A 17498-nucleotide genomic window follows, 5' to 3' on the forward strand; every position below is an offset into this window, starting at 1 on the left:
GCGTATCGACTGAAGTGGGAGGAAGAGTGGAGGGGGGGAAGGGGGAAGGGGGGAGGGAGGGAGGGAGGGAGGGAGAGAGGAATGGAGAGGAACTGTCAAAGTGCACGTTTCTAGGCATTACGTGAGCAAATAGCGAGGAGCCTGGGAGCAGGTTGTGTAACTGCAAAAGTGCCAACAACTTTAAATCCCCCTCTCCTGCCCCAACGGCACACAGACAGACACACAGCACCGGGAATATGAGAGGCACTGCGTACAGCTGCAACCCGGGGCAGAGCGGAGTCTGAACGCTTTGCCGCACAGTCCAGTCCAGTCCATCCAGTACCAGCACTACCAGCACATACTCACACTCACTCACTCACTTACTCACACTCACTCACTCACTCACACTCACTCACTCACACACACTCACTCACACACTCACTCTCACTCACACTCTGACTCACTCTCACTCACTCACACACTCACACTCACTCACACACTCACTCTCACACTCACACACTCACTCACACTCACTCACACGCCTTTAAGAACTGCATTGACTTCCCAAATGCAAATATTGCATTGGGGACTGAAACCCACATTGGCTTTTATTTTGTAACCCCCCCCCCCCCCCCTCCCCCAGTGCCCCCCTTAGTATCCTCTAAAGCTCATTCATTGCACATTTTCCCACCTTCATCGTTAATATTAACAAAATAATAATAACAATTATTATTATTATTATCTGTTGGTCCCTCCGGGAGAGAGAGAGAGAGAGAGAGAGAGGATGAAGATGAAGAGTGTGAGTGTCCTGTGGTTAGTGCAGGTGTTTGGGCTGTATGTGAGTTGTCTGCTGTACGAGGTGAGAGGACAGCAGCAGCGGCAGCGGGAGGAGGAGGAGGAGAAGGCGGCGGCGGAGGAGGAGGACAAGAAGGCCGTTTGGCGACAGCGGATTCAGTGGGAAAACAACGGACGCGTTTACAGTTTACTGAGTCTCGGCTCCAAATACCAGACGCCCCAGAGCCCGAGCGGCAGCGGCACCGGCACCGGGAGCCTCTTCCTGCTGAGCGACACCAACAGCACAGGCACCGGCCAGAGAGCCAGCGGTGCCCGGGGCGGCCCCGCACCGCCCGCCGCCTCCCGGGCTCGGCCGTCCGGCAGCTCCCGGCGGCGGCCCCGCCCGAGCAGCGGCAGCAGCGGCAGCACCGTCCCGGGGCCGCGCAGCGCACAGCCCGTCAGGGCGTCCGGGGCTCGGGCTGCGGCCGCCGGCGGGGCTCGGCGGGGGGAGGGCGGCCCGGCCCGGGAGGGGGAGCACGGCCACGGCCACGGCCACGGCCGCCCCGAGGAGCCCATGGCGGGGGACGACCCGTACAACCCCTACAAGCGAACTGACAACAACCCCTACTACAACTACTACGACACGTACGAGAGACCCCGAGCGCAACCCCGCAGACCCGGGTACGGCACCAGGTACTTTCAGCACGGTAAGTGGGGTAAGGGGGGTAACTGGGGTAAGGGGGGTAACTGGGGTAACTGGGGTAAGGGGGTAACTGGGGTAAGGGGGGTAACTGGGGTAAGTGGGGTAAGGGGGTAACTGGGGTAAGGGGGGTAACTGGGGTAACTGGGGTAAGGGGGGTAACTGGGGTAAGGGGGGTAAAGGGGGTAACTGGGGTAAGGGGGGTAACTGGGGTAACTGGGGTAAGTGGGGTAAGGGGGGTAACTGGGGTAAGGGGGGTAACTGGGGTAAGTGGGGTAGGGGGGTAACTGGGGTAAGTGGGGTAAGGGGGGTAACTGGGGTAGGGGGGTAAGGGGGGTAACTGGGTAAGTGGGGTAAGGGGGGTAACTGGGGTAAGGGGGGTAACTGGGGTAAGTGGGGTAACTGGGGTAAGTGGGGTAGGGGGGTAACTGGGGTAAGGGGGGTAAGGGGGGTAACTGGGGTAAGTGGGGTAAGGGGGGTAACTGGGGTAAGTGGGGTAAGGGGGGTAACTGGGGTAAGTGGGGTAAGGGGGTAACTGGGGTAAGTGGGGTAACTGGGGTAACTGGGGTAAGGGGGGTAACTGGGGTAAGTGGGGTAAGGGGGGTAACTGGGGTAAGTGGGTAAGGGGGTAACTGGGGTAAGGGGGGTAACTGGGGTAAGTGGGGTAAGGGGGTAACTGGGGTAAGTGGGGTAAGTGGGGTAAGGGGGTAACTGGGGTAAGGGGGGTCGGGGTAAGTGGGGTAAGTGGGGTGGGGGGCTGGGGTAGGGGGGGGGGGGGGGTACTGGGGTAAGGGGGGTTGGGGGTGGGGGGGGGGGGGGGGGGGGGGGGGGGGGGGGGGGGGGGGGGTACTGGGGTAAGGGGGGGTAGGGGGGTGGGGGGGGGGGGGGGGGGGGGTAGGGGGTAAGGGGGGGGGTAACTGGGGTAAGGGGGGTAACTGGGGTAAGGGGGGTAACTGGGGTAAGGGGGGTAACTGGGGTAAGGGGGGTAACTGGGGTAAGGGGGGTAACTGGGGGGGGTAAGGGGGGTAAGTGGGGTAAGGGGTAGGGGGGTAAGGGGGGTAAGGGGGTAACTGGGGTAAGGGGGGTAACTGGGGTAAGGGGGTAACTGGGGTAAGGGGGGTAACTGGGGTAAGGGGGGTAACTGGGGTAAACTGGGGTAAGGGGGTAACTGGGGTAAGGGGGGTAACTGGGGTAAGGGGGGTAACTGGGGTAACTGGGGTAAGGGGGGTAACTGGGGTAAGGGGGGTAACTGGGGTGGGGGTAACTGGGGTAAGGGGGGTAACTGGGGTAAGGGGGGGTAACTGGGGTAAGGGGGGTAAGTGGGGGGGGTAAGGGGGGTAAGGGGGGGTAAGTGGGGTAAGTGGGTAAGTGGAGGTGCCGGGCTCTTCATAAAGAAAAATGCCATTTGCTGTTTTAAGGCGGGGGGAGTGGGGGTGGGGAGTGGGGGGTGGGGGAGTGGGGGTGGGGGTGGGGTGGGGGAGTGGGTGTGGGGTGGGGTGGGGGGTGGGGGAGTGGGGGTGGGGGGGGGAGTGGGGTGGGGTGGGGGGGGGAGTGGGGGGGGGGGGAGTGGGGGGGTAGAGGATTGGGTGTGAACACGGTTTATTGAATGGAAGGAGCCCGAGGCTCCTGTGAATCTCAGCCGCTTGTGTCTCGGTGTTTAAGCCGGTGCTAAGTTTGTGTTTTCACCCCCCGACCCCCCCCCCCACCCCCCCCCCCCCCCCCCCCCCCCCCCCCCCCCCCCCCCCCCCCCCCCCCCCCCCCCCCCCCCCCCCCCCCCCCCCCCCGACCCCCCGGACCTGCAGGTTTGCCAGACTTAGTGCCTGACCCGTATTACCTTCAGGCTTCCACGTATGTTCAGAAGATGCACATGTACAACCTGAGGTGTGCGGCAGAGGAGAACTGCTTGGCGAGGTACAGTCTGCGGAATTACGCACCGCGCAGTTCATTCCCGCAAAGCACTCACTACACGTTCTCCACTGGTTCTCTTTACTCTCTCTCGTTGGTTTGCAATAACTGACCATCGCCCCCTCGCAGTCTCCGCAGATGGTAAAGCAGTCAATCGCCTCCTCGGTGCGGTGTTTTTCTCGTGTGTCACCGCAGCATCGACAGTTCTCTTGACATTTCAGCTGCAGTTGCACCGGTGAAGTTAGTTTGTGGGATGAACTCAGAGCAATTATATGCCTGAGTTTGCCTGAGCCGAGAGAGATTAGTGATTCATCTTCAGACCAGTGTGTGTGCTTTTCTCCTTCATATGTTATTGACCCCCCACCCCCCTCCCCCCCCCCCATTGCATTTTCATAGAGTAAAGCGTGAGAATTAATACATTTATATCTTTTACTTAAAAACAATCTTGGTTTCTGGTGCTCAATAGAGGAGAAAGCAGGACTGTTGATTAGTGTGTGGGGTCCTTGAAATATTAACTTAAAACAGAAATACTGGAGGTTTTTTTGTTTAAGAAAACAAAGCGAAATGACTTGTGAACGTGGCATCTCCGCACGGTGGTGTTGTGTTCCCTTGCAGTTGGCTTCCAGTTTGACATGGATTGGGATCAGAGATCAGTTGCCTAAGTTTTTGACCTGAAACATTTTAAAGGGGGGAAAAATCTGTGGTACTGGATTCACTGTGTGTGTGTGTGTGGGGGGGGGGGGGGGGGGGGGGTGTTGCATAGAGTGACAAATGGCTGATAACCATACAGTTTCTTCCCTAACTTTGGGTCGCAGTTCGGCTTACTCACAGGACGTGAGAGACTACGATATGCGTGTGTTGCTGAGATTCCCCCAGAGGGTGAAGAACCAGGGCACAGCCGACTTCTTACCGAGCAGACCCCGATACTCCTGGGAATGGCACAGCTGTCATCGGTAAGACAAGCTCGCAATCTGCAAGTCATAATGCCATTCACGTGGATTTCTCGAGGGTCATTTATTTTGCAATGCTCTCCTTGCCTTGCTTACATATTGGAAATGCATTCGTATTATCGTTTCCCCTTCTTTCTCCTCGCTATTTTGTTGTTTATTACCTCCCACGGGATCAGCAGAGCAGTGGTAAAGGATGTTAGCGTGGATACAAGGAATGAAACGTGCTAACATCCTTCGCTACTATTTTGTTGATCCTACCTCAGGAGATCATGCAGAAGGAAGGGTGTGAAAAGTGACTCCTTCTGACCAGAATCCCCCCCCCCCCCCGGGCTGACAGTGCTGAGACTGTGTCTGGGAAAGCCAAGCAGTCAGTGTCAGTCCAGATTCAGAACTGCAAGAATTGAACTCACCTGGTGGAGTATCCAACATACTTTGCCAAGCAAAGTAATAGTCTTGAGTCCTTCATTAATGTCATCGACTTGATCAAAATCAGCCAGAAAATCAAATGCTATTGTTTCCACTTATTTTGAATGAAAAGGACAATTCAAATATATGCAGGTCTCAGTGCCACACACATCAAGGACTGATTGACCTAATTTTGTGCTGAAAATGTTTCCCAAAGGGATCTTTTTCGTATTCCTGTTTGCAGGGTGTTCTCACAAAGAACATCCAAAACTAACTTAAAGCTAAAATCCAGTTCCCATATGGCATCCTCATTGGATTGCTAAACTCTTGTAACAAAGTAAAACTTTACTCCAAGCAACACTAAATACAACATTACCTCTCCTGAATCCTTTACTTCTTTCGGTAGTTGTATATGAAGGAGCCACTGTAATTTCCTGATACTCCATCTGTTTGTCTCTTTCTCCAATTGAGCCTCAAGTTAACTGTAAAAATGTGTGATGAATGAGCGAATGAGTATGTGAAAAGACTCTGCACTAGGCATTCAGCCATATCAATGAAATCAAGTATTCACATTACTATTTGCTATTAGTAAAAGAAAATGATGATAAATCACATTTCCCTACATTTCTATCTTTACTGCGCTTGTGAAATTGCTAACATTTGTTTAGTACTTTCACAGCAGCATGGCAATTGCCAATGTTTGTTTTTGCTGATCGTTTTTCACTACCTAGAGATCCAACTGGAAAGCAAAATAAATAAAAAAACACAGAAAAACCCAGACATCTACAGAAAGAAACTGAGAACGAGAACCATAAAGAGAGAGAGAGATACATATAGATAGATATACATAAGTTGCAATTATTAGCTTGCTGGATTTTCCAGTATTCACCAATTTAATATCTTAGTTGTTACCGTGGCTCCTTGATAATGAAAACGAGATATTTAATGAATATTGACCAAGGTATTAACTTCAATTTAACTCTGATTATCAATGCGCTCTTATTATTTATTTTGATTGGTTATCACAAACTACCAGTGCAATGGTGTAAATTAGATTTTTAATGGTTGCTAAAGGGACTTTTACAGTAAGCAAGACTTTTATGGTAAGCAGGTTGGACAACAAATTGCTGATGTTTATGTGGTCTGCAATTTATTTTAGACTGGGATGTACTTTCGTGGCACAGCTATTCTATATATACTGATTTGAAAGAAAAGTCTCCTAAGGAAAAAAAATACCTTTCTTAATATTTCCTAAATATTTAATCAGCATATAAAACATTCCATGTGTGGGAATGCTGAGAAACTAATTGTTTTGTAATAAAACTTTAACCACTTAAATCTTGCCAATAGTTTTTTGGATAGTTTTCTAGTTGGCACCAGTTGTGGAAAGAATATTATCAGTCATATACTGAAGTATTTTATTGGTCTAGCGAAGAATGGAATTATTTGGCAATAATAAACAAAAAGAATCTAATTATTGAATATTTGACAACCCAATTGATCATATTGGTTTGAGGCATCCTCAATTCTCTCTAATCCTTGGTCCTCCTGAGCCACACTCTTAACTACAGCCAAGATGGCTCTGAACCAGCTGTTGGACCCAAAAATGGCTTTGAGACTACAATCCGTCCAAGCTTCACTTTTTTCCTAAGGGAAGGTGCTTGGATTCCACTCAGTATTTCCTTATAGCAGCCAGGCTGCAGTTAGGAACTCAGCAGCCTCAAGGGAACTCTATAAGCATTGCATTGCTGTATTGCATCGTACAGATGTTCTCAAATGTGCTACCACATTGCTCTAATCAGTCCCAATGGTTTTAACCTCTAGGTTATAATGACATCTGAAGATATAAATTTGAAACTCCATCCCGGAGTCCCTCCGACTTGCTCCGTCCCCTCATTCAAGGTCTATCTCAAGCTGTAACTTTTTGACTGTGCTTTCGGTCAACCTTTTCCTTCCCAACCCCTTCAGCTCTCACCCCCAGCTCAGGTACCAAACAGCAGTGTCAAGCACTTTGAAACATCCTCCCCTTGCTTTGAGACGTGAAACGCTCTATATAAATGTAAATTGTATTGTACCAACACTGGGCACAATGTTTAAAGGACATTGAGGATACAATGCTTTTAGTAAATATACTGGATATTTTATAATGATGTGTTAACTGATTCACTGTATTGTACAGAATCCTCCACAACCTAATTGGAAACACTACAATTTACTCTGTTTATTATATCTCAAGTGTGGAGATACATTACTAAATAAGATTCTATTATTCCATTGTAGGGCCCTCTAATCTCCAAGTAATCATTAGCAGTGGACAGCAAGTTGTTGGCAATGTTCTGAAACATTTCATGCTGAGCTGTGTTGCCCATCAGGAAGCTCGCAGGGTGTTCCTGGTATCTGCCATTCATCTAGTGAGGGCTCTAACCTGTGATTGTTGGATGTCAAATGACCAACTAATGACTTCTGGGGGGAGAGATAAGCGGGATTTCCTTGGAGCTGAAATGGCTCCAAGGTGAATGTTAGAATCAAGACCACCCACAGTGGCAATCATCATAGACCAGTTCCTGAGCCAGGCAGGTCCAAGGTGTTCCAGGGCACTGCTGATGACAGCAGAACCAGCCTGGTTCACCAGCAGGGAAAGGTAGACTGGTCACTGGGGGCAGGGAATCCTTTCATTCAGCACCTGTTAACCATGTAAGCCAAAGCCCTATTGGGTAGAGTAGTCGTAGTAGGAAAAGTATTGGGGAAGCTTTCAGGCAGTGCTGTCAATGACAAGCTAAGTGTTTTTAGACTCCAGCAATATCCCAACGCAGATTTTAGGATCCCCAAACCTTGGGTTCTTACCGACCTTTGCCTAATACTTTCCAGAATTAGGTAAGCAGGATATGTCCCTCCAGGGAGAGAGTGTGCATTCCATTCCAACTATCTATCTCTGGAATTTCCACGTGTAGGTGGGATGTATGGAATTCTCAGTAAAAGTCATTATACCACTTTAAGTTGTAACTACTTTCTCTCATGTATATTAAGATATATTGTACTTTAGTTACTTGCACAAAATCACAAGGGGCAGTTTTATCAAATAGCAGTGATTATTTGTGTTGGGATAATAGCAAGTATCTAAAACTTTTATTACAGGCACTACCATAGTATGGATGAATTTAGTCATTATGATCTACTGGATCCCACCACCCAGAGACAAATTGCTGAAGGACACAAAGCTAGTTTTTGCCTGGAGGATACCTCTTGTGAATATGGGTACTATAGAAGATATGCCTGCACAGCACATTCACAGGTATGCTTAAAGTTAAGGAAGAACAGATTATGTAGCACCCAGACAATCTCTGTGAATGAATATATCACTAAAGACTAACAGAATTGTAGCTGTTAGCTTGCCTGGGTTTAGGAGTGGCACATATTATATATAGCATAGATGAGTGGTATAATGTGTTGTTACTTTTTCTTGGCCCTTTTTGTGCTATTTTTAAGTTTTGAAACATAAACTATTTTGTGAAAAAGAATTTTCATCTTTATTTGCCTATCAAAATTCTCAAAGCACTATTCACGCTGTGAGACAAATGACTAGTTCATTTGGAAGATTGTTGGCCAAGACATTGGAGAACCTCCCTTCTCTTTTTCAGTAATGTTATGGGATTTTTAACATCTCCTTGAAAACATGCAGGCAAGGCCTCAGTTTAATGTCTCATGTGAAAGGCAACCCCTCCAACATTCTGATGGTTCTTTATATTTATTGGCACAAAGTTTAGGCCAAAATAATTTGGAAGATTTAGTTTGTGCTGAGTTTGAGATTCCTATAATTAGTTCAGCTGAGGTGAGAAATTATGGCTAATATATGTGCTGAGTTCTTCAGATTGTGGCATTACAGTTAAGTACTTAAACTATTGTAATGATTATGACACCCTACATTTATTGGATGTCTTGCACCACAGCTGTTGAGTACCGGCTAACTTGTAAATCACTGAGTCTGATACCCATTGTCTACAGACCAGAGCCACAACATAAAAATAGGGAAGATATTGTGAGTGAGTTAGTAAATATAATGCAGTGTTTTGTTTTGCGAATAGCTCTTTCTAAAGCCACATGTCTGTAAAAATATTCCATTGTAGTCTCAGCGAGCAAGACAAGAAAAGCAACTGATTCCTCTGGTTGTTTACAATCTATGTATTCTAAGTTGTTCAAATGGTTTTTTGTAGATAACTATATCTCTACATTAACGCTTGTTATAATGAGGCACATTCAAATTGTAGGACTTTGCAAAATATTTTTATGCCTTTAGGGACAGCACTGCATTTTTATCAAAAAAATATGAAATGTCCAATACATAAGTTATTTATGAATCTAAGCCCTCTGGTACATTACCCTGCATGGGGGGCACTATATAAATGCAAGTTGTTCTTGATTCCATTAGTAGAACGAAGCACAGATTTACATATCTAACTCTGCCTAATCTATTGCATATAGGGGTTGAGTCCAGGGTGCTATGATACCTATAATGCTGACATTGACTGCCAGTGGATTGATATAACTGATGTTAAACCAGGAAACTACATACTGAAAGTAAGTGATGCAAACAGCTTTCAAATAATTGAGGGAAAACCGCTTTAGGGTAAGTTTTATTGATCCATGTGTCCCTCACTCTACAGGTTTCAGTAAATCCAAGCTATCTAGTACCAGAATCAGACTATGCTAATAACGTTGTTCGCTGTGACATTCGCTATACAGGACAACATGTGTATACCTCAGGCTGCAGAATTTCACAGTAAGTGCTTCAGTTTAATTCATTCCTATATGATTTCTGCAATTGTGTACCCAACCAAATCTCTTTTATCTACATGAGCTAAACTGACACAGAATTATGGATTTTGCTTTGGCACACTGGAATTTAGCGAGAGGTGCTGATTAAGAAATGTCTTAAAGCTTAGTTGTGTTTACTAATAGTATTTTATTGATATTATTGATGAATTCTCTGTCTTAAATGTTGAAAGAAAACTACTTTTTGCATTCAAAATAAACAAAATAAATTTTAAAACTTTGCTCATTCAGTTGTGATGAAACCTTGCTTTAATACAGTTCCTGGGACTTCTCCTGTATGAAATGGCTTTGGTTAATTATGTTATGAAACCAAGTGTGCCATCCAGCAATGGTATTAAGTTTAATGGGATGGTTGGGTGCTTTAAACTGAACTTGGTGCTGATCTGGAGCTTACCTCAACCCCCAGAAGGTCCATTGCTTTGGGCCATCCTCCCAACATGAAATGCGCCATACAAATGTAATTTGTTGTTGGTTGGGTGTGGTTGTACACTCAGCAGTACTGAGAATTCCTAAAGTTAATTGATTTAAAGTTAATTAAGTGATTAATTAAATCCTGATGTGAAAAGGAACTCTATGAATGCAATTTGTTGTTGTTGTTAATTGGCTCTGAGATTGATCCAAAATGCTTGACTCTGCTTAACTCAATGGAGCAGTTTCTCCCATAGCCAATATCATTGGAGCAGCCAAGTGCAAAAGGATACAGATCAAGGTTTGACAATACAGCAAGCATCATTTGCTACAGAGAAGGAATTCTATATCTAGTTGAAAATACTTCAAACAAATTTTACTGCTCCTTAAAAGTTTATAGATTTCTTGATGATAAATTTATTTGTTGTTCAAACAAAAAGCATGCAGCTGGTTAGTATTTCAAAGGTATTTCTGAGGTTTTTTCATTCAGTGATTTCACTGAACTATCAAGAATACTCAATTGTAGTTTGTGCGTAACCTTGGGTCAGTTAAAAGACAAAGAACTTGTATTTTTATGGAGGTTTGGTATGATGAAATGGTTTAACAGGAGAGAGCGCTTCACAAATAATTACAACTACAATAACAACCTACAATTTATGTAGCACCTTTCACATAAGAGAACCTCTCAGAGAATTGTTTACTCTTTTTATAGGTAAACAAAACAGTAGTTTCACTCTTTAGTGTTTTCTCACACTTTTCTGGCTTTCGGAAATGGCAAAATTATCCATTTTATCGATATTCATAAAAACAACTTTCAAAATCTGCAAAGTGAAATTTGAGTTAGTGCATCAAATCTCGGGGCAGGAATTCCACCTGGGTTTAGAGTTAGACTCCTTTCGTAGCACTTTAGAGTGTGCAAATTTCAGTTAATTCTGAAATTCAGCCTTAAATTTGAAGCTGTTTTCTCTAGTTCCCTCCACAAAAGCAGCTTTAAAAAGACTGAATTAAAAGATGCTTTGCTGAAAATTTACATGCTCTTAAAAAAAATCTATGCCCAGACACAGGGGGAATCCCCCCTCCCCACTGCAGTTTACGAATATCACAAAGTAGACCCCATCATTGTCTGCACCATTTCAAAGCATCACAGCTAACCTGAGCAGTTTGAAGCATCAAATATCCTTTAGAAGATGGCTTATGTTTATCATGCTCCATTTGCTGTATAGATATTGCACAAAGAAAGTTTTGAGACTTCTCAGAACCTTTATCAATATAGATATTACCCCCAGTGATGTTGTCTCACTTTGTCCTGGCCAGCAATGCTCTGAATAAAATTGGTCATTCATTTATGGCTGTTTGTGGGACATTGCTGTGCGCATTTGGACGTGCATGTTTGCCTACAAACGTTGGGCCATTTCACACTAATTCCTATGAGTCACATTGGGATATCCTCCTGACCCAGGTGCTATATCAAATTCAAGGATTATTATTATATATTTGTGAAGGTTAATTGAATTGTGGGAATATGCTGTTGTGGAGATAACCCAGTGCGTGATGTGGGTCAACAGATATTCCTAATGCCTAATTCCTATACTGTGCGTTTTGGGATTTATTTATGACAAAATGTGTCATGGGCTGGGTCAATAGAAAAGTGTGGCTGCAATTTTTCTGCGGAATCCGCTATAAACAACACCCTCCACCAAAATCCTGTAAAAATGAAGTTTCCTCGGTGCCTGTTTACTCAACACTACTGTGGAGGAGCGGCTCTGGAATGCGTGCGCGTGGTATGGCACGAATAGGAAATGGGCTTTACTCAGCCAGAGGCCTCGCTGTTGAGATTGTATGTGTATATCTCTCCTCTGTATGTGTGAGTGTGTTTATGAGCGTCTCTCTCTGTATGTGTGTGTTTCTGTGTCTGTGAGTGTGTGTCTGTATGTGTCTCTCTATTTCTGTGTGTCTGAATGTGTGTCTCTCTCTCTGGATCTCTGTGTGTGGTGGGGGGTCCCTAGAGGAAGGAGGTGGTGACTTCCTGCAGCCCTGCAGTCAGTTCACTGGCGAGCTTGGCGAGCAATGCTGGTTTTTGGAGGATCTCCAGGCTTTCAAATGTAATGCTGGGTGGAAATGGGCCATTCGGGCCTTTGGAATACAACAATCTAATATGTGTTATTTCTTCATGTTTAGTTTTTATCAATAAAGTGAAAAAATGTAGGTTGACAGTAAAATATACCTAAATAACACCAATCAACCACCTGCAAAGTTTCCGCAAAAATTTGTCAAAATTTCCCCACATTTTCCCGCAAAATTTATCAAATTTCCCCAACATTTTTGGCAGATATTTCCACAATTTTCCTTTGGCCTTGGCCATGGGAATTAAAACCCAGTACAAATCCTGTTTTAGATGGATGTTCCACTTGAAAGAGGGAGATTCATCAGCAAATCAATTCACATCACTGTAGTTAGTACAAATGCAAGACATGCAACAAACTTAACCTTGTCTGAGAAACTTTAAGAGTCTAATTTAAATACTGATAAAAAGCCAGTTGTGGTTAAAAACATTAATTATTAGTAAGTTTTCTGAGCATGTGTTTAGTTGTGCATACAGAGATCTCCTCAGCCTCTGGCCATTGTAATGTTGGAACAGGAAGTATAAATCAGGCTTTCCACTATAACTCACTTTTTTGCTGGAAGCAACATCCCAGCGCTTGACATGGGATCATACTATTTGAGGGGCCACTTTTACTGAATGTTCAATTTTACTACAATTATAAGAAGGGAATTCCAGACACACTCTGTACCTTCAAAACTGACTAACTAACTTCAGTGTCAATTCTTTCTTTATTGGGTTACCTTTTGGAGCCTGGCTAGTGGCATGGTCTGAGCTGTATACTTTTCCAGTGACTATTAGTACTGCTCTATAGTAAACAACATGAGCACTCTGTTTCTGTTAATTGGCCTGTTTTGGGATTTATCTTCCCATGAAAGAGCACTGCAGTGCAATAGCTCATCTTGTGGTCTTCCACAAGATGAATTGTTATGGTTTGGGAAGCGCTTTGAGATGCTTTAAATACTCCTTCCAGAGAAATAATGGATTTAGGGAGGATTAGTCTGAATGTCAACTGCGAGCTAGTACTTTTTTTCCGTCATTGTATTTTCAAAACCTTGAGCTTCTGCAGAAATACAGTACAGCCCAATTATAGTGCAGTAGTTGTAACCCATAAAATCCCAAATGGCATTACAGTGGAGCACATCTCACAGTCAGTGTGTTTGCATTCACTGTACATTCATGCAAAAGGCAATTCACTTTAAATATTCAGCCTTGTTTTGCGTGCTAAAAAGGGCCGATTTCCAGTCATCAGGTTGGTACCAATGTCACTTCCTGTGCGCAGGAGGAAGCTATGTTGGTGTCATCCTAACGATAGCCATTTATGAGCTGCAAACAGCCGGCCGGCTTTCTGCTCGTAGTTTTGAATTTTATAGTAAATAAATTTGTTATAACCGAATGCACTACACTTAATCAGGATGAAATTAATATGAATCCATAACTTAATTCCTTTTCAGATACTAGTAAACCAAAAGACAAGGATGTTATGTCAAAGACTGGATTGAATCAATACTATTTCCAACAAGTTCCAAGATATTGTCAAGCTTCAGCGTCCCGACCCATCATCACTTACATTTGAACAACCCTAAACTGCTGAGCAGGTATAATTTGCAGAGATTGAAATTGGAGAACGTTTTTCTACCTTACAACCTATAACACTGTATTTGGGGCCTCCTGGCGCCCAGCAGCATTATTGAAGTGGAACCAACTTTTTCACTCTTTCACTACTCGTAGCCATTGCAACGACACTCTCTCCAGTTGATATCCACTCTACGTTCTATGACCAAGGACTGCAAATGGTATTGAGTGGTGACTGAGTTAGGAAAGGTCTGGAGTGGTTAGACTATATGTAACCTGTTGTGATCGACATGTTCATTTTAAATGTATTAAGCACATGACTATTTCTAACTCATTCAGCTCTATCAATCCTGTCTTCTGTCTTAGATGCACCTTAGTAGTCAAACTAGATGATCACTATGATAAGCAAAGATAGGAGCAGGTTAGTGTTATTGATGGATGAGTTAAAAATGGCATGTGGTTATAATGAATACCGTGTTTACATTTAGCAGTGATCCAGGTCTGTTACATTAGTTGCTTTTCTTCAAAACAACAAATCCCTTATTTGCCACAGGAAGAATGTCTGCCTATTCCCATGCATATAATATGATAATATGACACAAGTTGAAAAATGAGGAATTATTTCCCTTTGTCATTGTGTATTTGCACATTCATGAAACCATAGAGATACTGATTTGCTTTTGCTGCAACACACATCATCAGCAGGGATCCCGTTGATTTGCTTCTGTGTGCCTGTTTGATCCCAAACAGACATTACATTCAGCTATTCAGGATACATTTTTTTGTACATTTGACAACAGTATGTTTGCTCCCCTCCTTATTCACCCTCCCCATCCCCCCAAAAGAATATCCCATTGCCTTGGCCTCTCATTGCCCCAATGGCTGGTGTACAATTTATTCCTGTGGAATAAATGTTTAAAGGCGCTTCACCAAAAATACTTTCTTCTTTTATGGTATAGACCTACAGAAATACAAATCCACAATTATTTCTAAGTTCAGAATTTTGATCATTAATCTATTATATCAGTCTATGTAAATATGAATTTAGCATTTTAATGTTGAAACACCTCTTCCTCTTCCAATTCTAAAGCCAATGACTGGATGGATATTTCAGTTCTGTAACTGTAGATATTCCACAGTCGTAAAAGTTTCCTTCAGAAAGAGTAGTAAATTTACTTTTAACATCAAGCAATGTGTAAAATGTTTTAACTACAATGGATATAAAATGTTAAGTTGATGTAATTATTATTATTTTGAACATTTAATGCGATGTGTTGCTCACTGAATACACCTACCTATTAAAAGACAAAACATATCCAATTGGAACTTTTATTTAATGCTAATAAAAGCACATATTAAAGATGATCTCATAAAACAAAGAATGGAAAATGAAGATTCAAATCTAGAATACCGTACAAGAAACTAGATTTTAAAAAATTCTACTATTTTTAAGAGTGGGTGTTAATGTTTTGGGTCAGATGAGTTTTTGGAAGAGTCTTTTTAAAAAAAACCTCATTGGTATCGCTGATTACTGTTTTCCTATATATTTTATGATTAAAAGTAATTATAGAAATAAATGTAAAAGAGTAACAGCAAAAACTGTTTTGAACCATCAGAGCGAAAGATTTGAGAGTTCAATTTCACAATGACCTAAACCACCATCCAAAACTGACATGCTCTCCTTCATTCACAGTCAAGGTTGTCATTAGAGCACAAGGGTTATACCTACACACAGGAGATCAAAGACATTTTGGCACCTATTATGTTGGGAAAGCTATTTAGAAGTGTCAGCAAACTGCCATTCTATTGCATCCAGTGTATGGTCTGAAGCAATGAGTTTGTTTACTTTATCTTCTCTCAGTATAGGTCTAATTCCAAAGCAGAGTTTTATTTCAGTTGGGAGGATGCAATTATAGAGATCTATTGTTGAAGGTATTGGATCACTGTGAACATCTGAAATATGTCAATAAAAGTGAGTCATGCAAATCATCCAGTTTCTCGTCAAAACAAATGCAATAACACTCCGCCTAAATTAGTAAGCTGATCCCCTGAAGCTGATCCCCTCTCTTTAAAATACTGTAAATAACACATAGACACAAACAAAGCTGCAATATGTGCAACTGAAACCAGTCGCCATCATTTGAAAAGGATGACCTAATGCAATACGCAGCACAAATATATATGTGGGTGAAGGAGGCTTACATATAATGATTGAGGTTACCTCAATTATTGTATGTGAGCATCACACAAAGACCAACAAGTTACTTTGCATTATGAGACCTGGACAGGAGTAAACCAGCACAGACATCAGTACCAATACTACATCTTCAGAACCAAAGGAATGAGTAGGCCACAGATTCATTAGTACCCAGAAAAACAGTCTCTTTTCAAGTGTTGTTTCAAAGTCTAGTCTTCGAATCACATGCAAAAGAACACTTGATCTTTTATACAGTGATAGGTTTACATTACAAGTGGGTAATCTACACCTGGATGAGTCAACATATTTTGTTATATGCAACTACAAATTAAATCAGGGTTTAACAGCAGGAATCTGAGCATTGTTCTCTTTAATACTTGTATTGTCTAAATTATAGACTATCATTTGGGATCTTTTCACATGCATGAACAATGCAGATTTCGCCTAGTCTCTGGTGGCACCCAGCAAAGGCTAGAAACCACTTTGAAGGGCAGAAGAAAATGACCACTTGTACATTGCCCATTAACTATGTGGTCTAGTTATTATTTACATTTTCATTTCTTCCACTTTTCCCCCAAGAACAATGCTACCAAAGACTTTGCTTTAAAATCTATCAAAAACCCTAAAGCCATTTTAAGAAATAAGATCAGAGTGGAAGACAATACATATGAAGGGCGTGGGTTGTGGGTAGGAAATAAGTATAGAGAACATTAACAATTATATTTACTATACTGTTAAGAAAATGTTGCACCATAGGAAGGCTTTCCCAGGCATGAATGCATACTTTTTAGACTAGTCAAAAATAAATGGTTTCGATTGTGCACCAAATAAATGAATAAAAGAAACAACTTTAATTGCCAAGGGTTTTATTCTCCCAAAGATTGTCCCTTCTTGATATGTATCTTAAAACAAAGGACATTACTTTTACTTGGAAACTTGAAAGAAAAGTTTCATTGAAAAATGCAAAGAAAGTGCTATTGCTGGAACTCAACTCAGCGATAAATTAAAAATAAGTGAAATGCCACTACGTTTACGGATCCCATTTGGGTGCTTTTCACATGTATCTGCTTCATACTGAATTCTTCATAACTTCTAGCTGCAGGTAGTTTTTATTTCTATAAATCATTGTATCTGTACTTGAAGCTTGTAGTTACTGTATAGATATTATATGTAATGGTAATTGCACTTTTATAATCCAGAGTTATGTGCCTTATATCAGATCTAACAGATTATGTGATGACCTTAACTTGAATAAAAATATTTTCAACTTCCAATGCTTTGCTTTGTGGTTTGGCTTTTCGCAGAAACAAGTGACCCATCCATTCAGATTGCTTTGTAAGTGTCCCTTTTTATTTTGGACAGCCGAGTGTCTGACACATGCGGAAACCCATCACTATGCTTAAGAGTATCCAAACCAAGTTAAGATTTCCATGCGTCCCACCTACACATGGAAATCCCAGAGATAAGATTGTTGGAGGAATGCATCCTGCTTATCTAATTTTGGAAAGCATCAATCGCAGGTTGGCAAGAGCCAATGCTTGGACACCCCAGAGTGTACGTTGGGGTACCGTTGAAGTCTAACCAACTAAAACCACATAGCGTGCAATTGATATTGCTCTGTCAAGCTTTCCTGCTGCTTGTCTAACTAGGATCACCCTACCACGTAGGGCTTTG

General features: G+C 43.0%; 1 protein-coding gene across 1 annotated transcript; it reads left to right on the plus strand.

Annotated features, from left to right (window-relative positions):
• The first annotated feature begins 737 nt into the window (after positions 1–737).
• On the plus strand, positions 738–17098 carry LOC103182380 (protein-lysine 6-oxidase). Its single transcript, XM_042345688.1, has 7 exons — positions 738–1460; positions 3256–3364; positions 4174–4311; positions 7849–8005; positions 9193–9288; positions 9375–9490; positions 13507–17098. Exons 1-7 carry the CDS (start codon positions 764–766, stop codon positions 13511–13513), a joined length of 1320 nt encoding a protein of 439 aa, XP_042201622.1. The 5' UTR covers positions 738–763; the 3' UTR covers positions 13514–17098.
• Positions 17099–17498: the final 400 nt, after the last annotated feature.

Source organism: Callorhinchus milii, unplaced genomic scaffold, assembly GCF_018977255.1.
Source record: "Callorhinchus milii isolate IMCB2004 unplaced genomic scaffold, IMCB_Cmil_1.0 Scaffold74, whole genome shotgun sequence".
Classification (NCBI taxonomy): Eukaryota; Metazoa; Chordata; class Chondrichthyes; order Chimaeriformes; family Callorhinchidae; genus Callorhinchus; species Callorhinchus milii.

Coding starts and splice junctions, on each gene's coding strand:
- LOC103182380 (XM_042345688.1), top strand. CDS start 764: ATGAAGATGAAGAGTGTGAGTGTCCTGTGGTTAGTGCAGGTGTTTGGG. Junction 1,461..3,255: donor CACCAGGTACTTTCAGCACG/GTAAGTGGGGTA, acceptor CCGGACCTGCAG/GTTTGCCAGACTTAGTGCCT. Junction 9,289..9,374: donor CAGGAAACTACATACTGAAA/GTAAGTGATGCA, acceptor CTCACTCTACAG/GTTTCAGTAAATCCAAGCTA.